This window comes from Euleptes europaea, chromosome 15 (assembly GCF_029931775.1).
Source record: "Euleptes europaea isolate rEulEur1 chromosome 15, rEulEur1.hap1, whole genome shotgun sequence".
NCBI lineage: Eukaryota > Metazoa > Chordata > Lepidosauria > Squamata > Sphaerodactylidae > Euleptes > Euleptes europaea.
In genome coordinates this window covers 58,275,916-58,288,285 of record NC_079326.1, presented here as the reverse complement: position 1 = coordinate 58,288,285, position 12,370 = coordinate 58,275,916, and the positions used below count along the sequence as shown (strand labels likewise).

Here is a 12,370-nt window from a genome sequence, read left to right as displayed (position 1 = left end):
AGGTAGTTGTGAAATTCCTGCATTGTGCAGGGGGTTGGACTAGATGACCCTGATGGTCCCTTGCAACTTTATGATTCTATGCAGATGAAGGCAATGATAAACCACCTCTGCTTCTCACTTGCCTAGAAAGCCCCTTACTGGGGTCACCATAAGTTGGCTGTGACTTGATGACACTTTATACACAAACAGGACCTTAGAGATTGGGGTGGGGGGGTATAAGCTTTCAAGAGTCAAAGCTTCCCTTCATTGGAAAGTTTTGACCAGGTTCATGCACATTGATAAACTCGAACTGAAAATAAACCCGAAAATAGCCATTTCAGTAAATTTTGGGTTCAGGTTTACCGAATGCCAAAACCTGGGGAGAAAGCCAAAGCCAAATTGACCATTCCTGAAAAGAACAGGTGTTTATTCGGCTTTTTCGGGCTCAATGGTGGGAAAGTTTGCCGGGCTCCTCCATAGAGAAGCATAGCAAAGTTCGCAATAGAGAATCTGACAGCGGCCACTTCAGTATTCCTTCTCTATGGAGGAGGATGGGGGTGATCCCTTCCCAACCCCATAAAACTGGACCCTCTGACCCAATCTTCACCAAACTTAGGGGTTCAGGCAAGGAGAGTCCCTCACAGCTACACTGCAAATTTAGGGGTTCTAGCTCAAAAAATGCCCCCCAGGAGCTTTGCAAAAATCTTGTTGGTCTCTAAAGGGGCTACGGGATTCAAATCTAGATGTTCTACTGCTGACCATCACGGCTACCAACTGAAACCATCTTCAGGGTAATTATCACATTTTTCCAGCATCACCTTCCAACAATATTCATAGAAACCATCATTGTATTTTCTCATTCAGTGGTTCGCTTTGTAACATAATGCCGGTATCTCACCACCGCTGGCGTGGTCCTGCTCAAGGAACCGTGCCAGCTGGAAAGCAGGTCTGGCGCCATCCAGGAGGTCAGGCACAGAATAAGGAGACGGTGAGTCTTAACACTGTTCCTGATTCTCAGCACAAAATCACTGTGTGACACCGGGCAAATCAAAGCGCCGAGATTTCTAAAAGGGATGGAGCTCCCAGCTGGGGGGAATGAAATGTCCACAAGTGATTGGTACGGTCGATGCTGAGCTTCTGAAAAGCAGGCCTTTAAGTTCCTTTAATTGAAGTTGCGGGCACATTTTCGAAAATGGAGTTCTGAGAACACGAACATCCCGTCCTAAAAACGTTTGAGATTCCTTGTTGTTGTTGTTGTTGTTGTTTTTAAATCATCCTCATGTTCTCCTAATGTACTAATGCGTGCTGCCTGAGAGTCATAGGGGCACATTTTACCCACAGCCCAACGACAATCTGGCCCCCAAGCATAAATCAAGCTACGATAGGGGGACAGATCTCCTGCTATAGTGGAAATGTTCCCAGTCTGGGCCCGGGCCCCTGTTCCTCGGTGCAAAGAGGTCACAGATGGATAATCTGTGGTGGCAGGCACGGTCAGCTGGAGGTGACATGCCACACCTGTGGGTGGACATGGAGATTGAAAGACAGCACATTGCCAGTAATTGTTATGAAAACCCCATGTCTCACCTAGACAACCTCTGCTCTCCACTGGTGGTACACATACCCTTGATTGAAAACAGCTGGCTTAGCATATATTTTGCTTGTGTTTTTATTCAGACCACCCTTGGCATTCTGAACTTCCTTTTGGTTTCTAACCTGAAATGCAAAAGTGTTCTTCTATATTTGGTTGCCTTTTATGCGACTTGGTAGTAGAATTTATTTGAGTTGCTCAATCAGAATTCAGATTGTTTTGAGTGGGCAAGATGCCTTCTCTCAGGCCCTGTTCACAGGGCAAATTCCCGAACTGGCAAACAAGTTTCCTGCATCTGACAAACAGTTGTTTACTCATTCATTCCTCATCACTCTTCTACAACTTCTCCAATTTAAGGCATGGAATGAGAGGAAGGAAGGAAGGAAGGAAGGAAGGAAGGAAGGAAGGAAGGAAGGAAGGAAGGAAGGAAGGAAGGAAGGAAGGAAGGAAGGAAGGAAGGAAGGAAGGAAGGAAAGAAAGAAAGAAAGAAAGAAAGAAAGAAAGAAAGAAAGAAAGAAAGAAAGAAAGAAAGAAAGGAAGGAAGGAAGGAAGGAAGGAAGGAAGGAAGGAAGGAAGGAAGGAAGGAAGGCAGGCAGGCAGGCCAGGAATATATGATTTGGAAAAAAAATTAAAAATGGATCAAAGCTGCAAAATATATTTTGAATTTGAATCTGCTACGAACAACTGACCGAAACCAATAAACAGTGTAGCTTTGAGATGCTGTATGTATATCAAGGGCAAAGCCACTGGTTGTAATCAAGCTGGCACGAATAGCTAAGACTTCTACATTTCCTTTCTATTAGCAGAGGAATTCTTGGCATGCACAAGTGGAAATTTCCATACAAGCATTATACAAGAAAAATGGAAGTCCCTGAAGCTACTAATGTCTAGATTGTGTCTATTAAGTTATCTTCTTTCATTCCAAACATATAAAGGTAACCTCAAAACTTGAGCTATGCAACAACACTGGGAGGGGGGGATAAGAAGAGAACACAAAATTCTAATGCCCTTCCACTCCAATTAGAAAGATGTCTCAACCTCAGTCCATTACAATTAGCTCAACATTTACTTACTTCCGGTTGGGTTAAAGGGATGATTGAGCTTGAAAGGTAACATGCAAGAATTCCTGTTGGCGTGCAAGGAAAAGTGAAACATTGGTTCTTGTAGGTTATCCGGGCTGTGTAACCGTGGTCTTGGAATTTTCTTTCCTGACGTTTCGCCAGCAACTGTGGCAGGCATCTTCAGAGTAGTAACACTGAAGGACACTGTCCTTCAGTGTTACTACTCTGAAGATGCCTGCCACAGTTGCTGGCGAAACGTCAGGAAAGAAAATTCCAAGACCACGGTTACACAGCCCGGATAACCTACAAGAACCAATGAACTCTGACGGTGAAAGCCTTCGACAATATTTTAAAAGTGAAACAGTTTAAGAGAAAAGTGGGAGACCACTGTCAAAATATGTTCTGATAAAGACGGAATCAGAATGTGGTAAAATACCAGCGTATGGATATTATTTTCTGCGCATGCTAGTAAAATAGGACACAAGAGGGAACGCTCCAAATTACCTCCTTTTCCAAACAAAGAACACCCACCACCCCAAGAAACATTTGAGGAAATACTTAATGGAAAAATCAAATGACTGAGAGAGCTGAGGTAAATGTCATGAATGCGAGGTGAAGGAAATCGTGGTATATATAGTACCTGTGAAACTCTGGTTGCCTCTGCCAAGAATTTCTTCATCTCTTTTTCGGTATATACTACATTCATTGCTGAGCCACTATGAGGGAAGGGGAAACATTTTTTTTTTTTAGTTAAACATGATGCCAAATATCCAAGTTCTCGCATTCAGAACCTCTCTTCCTTTCCGACCAGTGGTCCTATTCTTTCTGAAGCTGAATGGACCATCCCCCGAAGCAACCAAGTGCTTTCCGTAGCCCCAAAAGCACCCCCAATAACATACTTAAGCAGGGGTCCCCATTATGGTGCCCATTTAGGGTTGCCAACCTTCGGGTACTAGCTGGAGATCTGCTATTACAACTGATCTCCAGCCGATAGAGATCAGTTCCCCTGGAGAAAATAGCTGCTTTGGCAATTGAACTCCCCTTCCCAAACCCTGCCCTCCTCAGGCTCCGCCCCAAAAACCTCCCACCGATGGCGAAGAGGGACCTAGCAACCCTATGCTCATGGGCACCATGGTTGCCTCCGACACCTTTCCTGGTGCGCGCCAAGTGTTTTTAGAAAGTGAGCAGGGCCAGGTGGAGATTTTGTACAGCAGGGCTTCTGACTGGCCATTCGGATGCCAACCTCCAGGCGGGACCTGGGAATCCCCCAGAATTAGATCTTGTCTCCAGACTACAGAGCGCAGTTCCCCTGGAGGAAAGGGGTGTTTTTGAGGGTTGGGCGCTATGACACTGTAACCCACTGAGGAATTTCCAGGAATTCCCCAGCCTGGAGCTGGCAACCCTATTCTGGCTTTGGCCGTGTTATCCACATTTATCTGGTTTGTTCACTCAGTGATCAAGGGACTAGAGCAACTGCCCTATGAGGAACAGTTAAAACGCTTGGGGCTGTTTCGCTTGGAAAGAAGGCAGCTGAGGGGAGACATGATAGAGGTCTAGAAAATTATGCATGGTATGGAGGGGACAGGGAGAAGCTTTACTCCCTCTCTCGTAATGCTAGAACGCAAGGTCATCTGCTGAAGCTGGAGGGCGAGAGATTCAAAACAGAGAAAAGGAAGTATTCCTTCACACAACGCATAGTTAAATTGTGGAACTCCCTGCCCCAGGATGTGGTGATGGCTGCCAACTAGGAAAGCTTTAAGAGGGGCGTGGACATGTTCCTGGAGGAGAGGGCTATCCATGGCTGCTAGTCCAAATGAATACTAGTCATGATGCATACCTGTTCTCTCCAGGATCAGAGGAGCATGCCCATTATATGAGGTGCTGTGGAACACAGGCAGGATGGTGCTGCTGCAGTCATCTTGTTTGGGGGCTTCCTAGAGGCACCTTGTTGGCCACTGTGTGAACAGACTGCTGTACTTGATGGACCTTGATCTGAACCAGCAGGGCTTTTCTTATGTTCTTATGAGAATGTCGGGGCAAGTGGAGAAGTTGGAATGGGGGTGAGAAGTCCTGAGATACAGCTGCTTGCTTCAGGCCATCTCATGAGTTCATGGGCGAGGGAGGATTTGAACCGGGGACTTTTTCGCCCATGCCACACATTGTAACCACAGTGCAATCTGGCTACAAAGCATGTTGGATATAAGGTGGGCCGCATGCCAAAGGCCTTCAAGAGAAGGGTCTATATTCTTTGGTAAAAGTGCCTCTTTCTAAATATTTTAAATATGCAGAACTTTATGTTACTTGTGTATGATACTTAAAACCCCAACAAAATGGGTTTTCAAATGAAGCACTTAATGAAAAGCTTCAATTAATTAAACCATGACGGCCTTTTGCACTTCTCATGGCTACATTATGTCAGAAATCTTGTTTTTCCGGGATAAATGTCATTTCGGCTCCATTCAATGTCAGGGTTGCGTCCCTCAGATGGATAGTTTGCTTCCCCTTTTTATTATCAGGCTTCGACTCTATTTCCATTTACACTTGCAAAGTGTGCTCAGCAAATGCTCTCCCTCTTCCTACCCTCTCAGCTGTGAATAAGCACTTCACCACATTAAGCTTTGGAGAGGCAGTATTTAGAACATCCCAGCGCACAGATTCAATTTGTTTACAGTTCTCTTTGTTTTGATTTGACAGCTATGTCCTGAAAGAAAAGCCACTGCCGCAGCACGCCTGACATAAAAGAGTGGCAAAGAGAAAAGCGTTGTCACCTGAACGTGCATTATCGGAAGTCACTGTCAACACGAAGCAGGCGTTCCTGCCTTTCTCAGATATTACAAGAAGAGACCGGCAACATGTGTGCTGTTTGGGTTTGCGGGATGGCCTCCAAAGTGGTGTTTTTGGAGTAATTACTCCCAAGGACATTGAGAAGATGGACAAGAATTACAAAGGGAAATGTTGGAAACGCAAAAAGATGGACGGTACTTTTTATCAGATGTGGTGGACGTGCAAAAAAAAAACCCCAAAAAGTACTGGAAAGAAATACATGATGAAATCCAGAAAACCTTAAAGATTACATTTCCTATTGAAGCTAAAAGTATGTTACTGGGCATTTTATCAAAAATATTCCCAGAACTCTGGAAGAACTGTTTAGATCAGGGGTGTCAAACATAGGGCACGGGGGGCGGGGGCGGCCCCTTGAGAGCTCTTATCCGGCCCGCGAGCCAGCTCAGGCAGACACACACACCCCATCCCGATCTGGCTTGGCGAGCCTGCTGCGGGCTTGCTAGTTGGGGCAACCACCACCCCCAGTCCCGATCTGGGCTGGCAAGGCCTGGCCCGGCCTGACCAAGTGACATTTATGTCACATTTATGTCCAGCCCTCGTAACAAATGAGTTCGACACTCCTGGTTTAGATATATGATAACGCCTACCAGAGTAACTTTAGCAGCAAAGTGGAAAGCAGAAGAGGGTCCATCTACAGAAGATTGGGAAAGTAAACTGGCTGAATATGCAATCATGGTGAAACGGAATATGCAATCATGGTGAATTAAAAGAAATCGATTAAAGAAGTCCAAGATAAATGGAAACTATATTACTTATAATAATCTTTAAAATTAATCTTGATGATATATAATGAAAAGGATCTTGATAATGTATAGTAAAAAGGGTCAAAAAGGAACCAAAACTTTAAAATGGGGCGGGGGGGTTCTCTCTCTAGAAATATATAACAATCATTAATATAGTAAGTGGTTTTATCAATTATATTCTGTATGTCTATTCTGATCTTATGATAATTTGATTCTATAATAATGTTCAATTTCCATACTGTGTTTAATAAGTACTATATAGAATACTTATGATTTGCCTCAAGGTTAATGGAATGATCTGTCATACTATTATTATTACTATTAATATACTATATATTGTCTATAACAAAAAGTGCTGAGCTATTGTGTATTTCATGTAATAGTACTGTCTTATACTTTTGTATTTTATATTCTGATGTAATGATTGCAAATTCAACAGCTGTCAAGATTTGATTTTTTAAAATCTATGTTTGTTTTCTCTGTGTTTTTCATTTTCAGCATTCTGTTTTTTATATACATATCACTATAAAAATAATTTAAAAAACAAAGTGGTGTTTTCATGAATGAGTAATATTTTTATTTCATTTATAACACATTTTTCTCCCCAATGTGGACCCAAAGCAGCATTCATCATTTCCCTCTCCCCCACTTTATCCTCACAACAACCCTATGAGGTAGGCTAGGCTGAGAATGTGTGACTGGCCCCACGTCCCTCAGAAAGCTTCCAGGGAAGAGTGGAGATTCAAACCTGAATCTCTCAGATCCTCATGTACAGTTGGAGTGTGCACTGATTTCCCCCCCGGTATTTTTCAGGTCAGGGTTTAATAGACCCGGAAATTTTTTAAAAGTCCTGAAAGAGGCAAATTCTTATTTCAACCTTCCCCAGAAAATTGAAAATTTTCAGGTTAATAAACCCGAACCCAAAAAATACACTGGTGTTGAATATTTGACTGCCTCTGGATGTGAACGTTCCCTTGAGTCACCACAGCTAAAAGCCATTGATGGACCTCTCCTCTAACTTTCTTTAAAAACCATCTGTTTTTGTGGCCATTACTACCTCCCCTGGCTGTGAACTGGACAATTTAATTCCTCGTTGAGTAAAGAAATGTCTCCTTTTATCTGTCCTGAATCTACGGTCCGTCTCCTTCATTTCGTGTCCATTTCATGGAGGACATGTCCATGAAGGAATACCAGATATGAAATGGGGAGGGGCTTGCCATGTGCTTGGTACCTGAACATGGAACACAACAGCTACCTTGTCTCTGACTCTGGATCTGTCAAAAGTGCAGCCGTCCAGACTGCAAATGGTGTGGTTTCTATACGCGGACTAGCACCATGCCCATCTCCTCATCCTGATGAAAATGACTTACCTCAGAACGTAGGAAGGCCTCAGCAAACACGGATAGCCGACCAAGTTTGCAAATTCAACAGCATCTTCCTACAAGGCAAAGGAAAAGATTTTGTTTGCTGAGAACTCCCAGATATTGTACCATCTTTAGAAGCCAAACATGCATATATTCCCTGCCTGCCTTTCACATCGATCATTTACTTCTTTTGTTTTTCTTGTAGGATTTTCTGGGGGGGAGGGGTTGAGTGACAACCCCACTGGAATGAGAAGTCTGGACATGTCACACAGCAGGTTATTTGCAAGGAATCTTGCAAACAACAATGTTGCAGGAGGTCTGCTTAATATCCTGCATTGCTCTGAGAAGAAGAAGAAGAAGAAGAAGAAGAAGAAGAAGAAGAAGAAGAAGAAGAAGAAGAAGAAGAAGAAGATGATGACGACGACGACATTAACAATGACAATGACAATGATGACTTGGTTTTTATATGCCAACTTTCTCTACCAGTTAAGGGAGACTCAAACCGGCTTACATTCACCTTCCTCTCCCCTCCCCACAACAGACACCCTGTGAGGTAGGTGGGGCTGAGAGAACTCTAACAGAACTGTAACTTGCCCAAGGTCACCCATCTGGCTTCGTGTATAGGAGTGGGGAAACCAACCTGGTTCACCAGATTAGCCTCCACCGCTCATGTGGAGGAGTGGGGAATAAAACCCAGTTCTCCAGATCAGACTCCACCGCTCCAGACCACTGCTCTTAACCACTACACCACGTGACCCACAATTATTGCTATGTGACCCAAAATTATTGCTATGGAACCACCCTAGATGGCTGTCTGTGGATGCGCCAAGGATAGTCTGTGTACGTGTCCAACAGTCTTGTCCTCTTTGCACCATTCCCTTGATATCCCTTGAATGTTCTCAACGAGGAAATCCTGGAATCTCCAAGTTCTCATCTAATGGAGCCTAAAACTACCCATTACCCAGAGTTCCAGAAGTCTGTCTTTCCATTGTGGGAGACATACATGTGGAGAAAGGCTGCTTAAGACTTTTCTCTTCACACCCCCCCTCCATCCTTGGCTGGGGAGGGAAACCCACCTTGGAAAGGCTGATCCTATGAGAAAGATTTAAATAGTAATTTCCCTGCTTTTTCTTTCCTCTGTTCATATGAAGCCTGCTCTAGTCTCTTCCAGATTAAAAACAAAATCAATTTTAGGAATCACAAAACATGGCTTAACATACGGTTTTAGCCTTAAATTAAACATACATGCAGTTTTAGTCTTAAATTAAAAGGTAGCAAGACCAACAAAAGGCAGTCTTTCCCTTCAGAGGAATCAAAGCCAGCCAAAAAGATGGCAACAAAAACCCTCCAGGATCCCTGGCCCACCTGGCCTGTAGGAAAATTGCTTCCTGATCCCAAAGTGGTGATGAATTGGCATTACCCTGGGCACGTAAGAAAGGGCCATGAGAGACAAACACTGACTCATCCCTTCCTGTCCTCCCTCTCATGATCTGCCTAAATTCACAGAATCAGCAGCTACAATCCAACCTAAGACATCTGAGCATCTGGGATGCACAAAATTCAGTGTGTTCCTCCAACACTCCAAAGAACAAGAGCCCACCACCTCCCGAGGAAGCCTGTTCCACTGAGGAACCGCTCTTACTTCTCGGCATGCCAGTCTTCAGTGTGCAAGAATCTTTGGTTCCATCCAGAAGAGGATTCACTTGTGTGAGAGGGGCCATGGCTCAGTGGCAAAGCCACTGCATGGCATGCGGAAGGTCCCAGGTTCAATCCCGGGCATCTCCAGTTAAAGGATCTGGCAGTAGCTGATATGAAGGACCTCCGCCCAAGACCCTGGAGAGCCACTGCTACTCTGAGTAGACAATACTGACTTTGATGGACCCTGTCACCCAACTTTGGGAGGGCAGATTCATGTCTTTATGTTCATGTGTGAGTGGTACAGTCTGAGGTGGCACAGCCCAAACACAGACTGACCACCTCCATGAAAAACAGATGCTGCTTGCTTCTTTGGGATGGAGATCCCTTTGCCTTCACAGAAGGGTGAATGAGCTCTTTCAGTTAAGAAGACAATGGAAACAGGGGTGCATGTTCACTTCAAGTAAGCACATGTGTCTACAAACCAAAGAATCCACTGCTCTCCAGGGTGCCTGAGCCACCTGCAGCTCATCGAGAACAGCCGAGAAGACAGCACGGTCCTCCGCACGGTCGATCTGCACAGGGTCAGTGCCCATAATCTTTACCCCATTCTTGCAAAGGGGCACAGCCAGATTATTTGGAATCTGACCTCCCACAGAGATGATGCAGCCGTCACACGCCTAGAGGGAATGACAGAACAAACCATGAGACCAAAACAATCCAGTTGACACATACGAACACATGGGAAGCTGCCTTAGACTGAATCAGACCCTCGGCCCATCAAGGTCAGTATTGCCTACTCAGGCCGGCAGTGGCTCTCCAGGGTCTCAGGCAGAGGTCTTTCCCATCACCTACTTCATAGAATCATAGTTGGAAGGGACCACCAGGGTCATCTAGTCCACCCCCCTGCACAATGCAGGAAACTCACAAGTACCTCCCCCCTACACCCCCAGTGACCCTTACTCCATGCCCAGAAGATGGTCAAGATGCCCTCCATCCCATGATCTGCCTAAGGTCATAGAATCAGCATTGCTGACAGATGGCCATCTGGTCCCTTTAATTGGAGATGGCGGGGATTGAACCTAGGGCCTTCTGCATGCCAAGCACATGCTCTCCCACTGAGCCACAGTCCCTCCCCAACCACCTCTGTGCCTCTCTTGCCTTGAAAACCCTACTGAGTTGCTGTAACTTGGCTGCAACATAGTGGCCCTTTGCAACAAAACCACGCAGCGGGTGGGACTTGGGAGTCCAGCTGTCAGCGGCAACATGGCAAAGCCACATGGCTTTGTGAGCTCTCTGCAGCCTGTTGCAAAGGACAAAGGGGGTGAGGGGCCTGACTTCACAAGGCACAACGTCCGCAGGTGTCCCCTCCTGAATGCCCTTATGCCTACGTTTAGCATTTGAAAAACGGCGTTGGCTCCGGCGACGCTGTCCCCGTGCATAAAATTAAGCATGTGTGTAATTGCCTTCACAAGCACAGGTTAAAACACGGCTTGGCAAGGGCAAAGCAATTGGAGCCATAAATAACTGTGAAATAAATTAAATTGGCTTGTTAATATTGGGCAATATGGCACCTTTGGAAAAAATAAGTCTCTATTATTTTGGCATTCATTACTGAGCAGGCGGCTGGGAAGGGAGAAGGCCGCGCAAAACATTCTGCCAGGATCCAAACAGGCAGCGTCAGGAGGTGGCCAGCCAAAGGAGACAGCGGAGATGACTCTGTGGGTTTGAGAAGCTCTCGGTTTCCTTCCTCGCAAGGCTGTTTGGATTTCTTTTTACCTCCCGCTGGTAGATGTCCAAGATTCTCTCCAGTGACAGTTCATCAAAGTAGAGCCTGTCACACTCGTCGAAATCCGTGCTCACTGTCTCTGGGTTGCAGTTCACCACAACAGTCTTTCTGCGGAGCTGGCGCAAGGTGCGGATACAAGAGACGGCGCACCAGTCGAATTCTACGCTGCTGCCTGCCGGCGGGAGAACAAAGCCAGAGGAAACTTTAAAAGGACACACCGTGTTGCAGGCGGGTTTAAAAACAACAGCATGTGTCAAGGTCAGGGCAGGAAATCTAATTGCCCAGGTATTAGTATTGGCCAAGAGGTTTTCGACCGTATCATGGGCACTGGCCATTAGTGAACAGTTGTACAAACATCTTATTAGGAGGAATGGCTCTCTGCTATAACTGTGCGGCTGCCCGGGGAGGGGGGTTAATGGATCCACTGAATAGTTCTTTCATAGAACTACGGATCTGGTTTAGCAGTTCATCGGTCTGGCTGGGAATCACTCGGAGAAAATGTCTTTTCCCAAGAACGGCTAAAAGACAAGTAAGGCTTAGAATCATGGTTGAAATGAGGGGATGCTTTCAAATTTCTCATCCGTGCTGATTGGCTCGAAAGGCCCCCATTTTCTCTCTTGGGCAAGTAAGAAAACACACCCATCTTAATTTCCACGGCATTTTCTGTTTCCTTGCCCCACATTTTCTCCATAAACAGATGCCACTTTCCCAACGCTATTTGTTTGTTAATTGAGCATAAATTGTGCATAAATGGCATAAAATAAACCAATAAATAAGAAACCCCAGCAGTGAAAACGAGCAGAACAGAAAGGTTCACAATGGCCGTTTATGCCTGGCTTTTCCTCGCAGTCACCCTGCCGACTACTTCGGGGCTGTGCTTAGATTGGGCATGCCTTTTCTGACCATCAGAGGTCACCTCGCTCTCCCTGTGTGTTTCCCCATGTTTTGCCCGTGTTTTCCGAATTCATGTTTAGCCAGCATCCAGAAAACCCGGGAAAAACGCGTGGAAATGCTCAGGGAGACCTCTGATGGTCGGAAAAGGCATGCATAATCAAGGCGAAGCCCCGAAGTAGTCGACGGGTTGACTGTGAGGAAACAGCCAGGCATAAATAGTGAATGACAACATGCAAAACAGAATGAACCAAAAGGGCCCCTCTACAGTCCCTCTTTAATCCTGGTTTCAGACCCTGTTTAGCTCTGACTGGAGGCAGCAACAGTACGCAGCAAGAGCAACACCGAACCACGTTTAAGGGGGGACATCTGCCCTCAAGAACTGGGAAGGTGGGAAGAGAAATCTCTTGGCCCACTTGGTGGTGGTGGAAAGTGCTGTCAAGTTGTAGCTGAGTTACAGTGACCCCTTCATGTGG

At 45.5% G+C, this 12,370-nt stretch overlaps 1 protein-coding gene across 1 annotated transcript in view; it reads right to left on the bottom strand.

Moving 5' to 3' along the window:
- The window catches only part of CPS1 (carbamoyl-phosphate synthase 1), a 146,973-nt gene that overhangs the window by 34,546 nt on the left and 100,057 nt on the right, over window positions 1–12,370 (bottom strand). The window contains exons 25-28 of the mRNA XM_056861131.1: window positions 10,994–11,175; window positions 9,700–9,894; window positions 7,586–7,653; window positions 3,269–3,344 (exon numbers count right to left, since the gene is read on the bottom strand). Coding sequence (XP_056717109.1) covers window positions 3,269–3,344; window positions 7,586–7,653; window positions 9,700–9,894; window positions 10,994–11,175 — 521 coding nt within the window. The remainder of the gene's footprint in view (window positions 1–3,268; window positions 3,345–7,585; window positions 7,654–9,699; window positions 9,895–10,993; window positions 11,176–12,370) is intronic.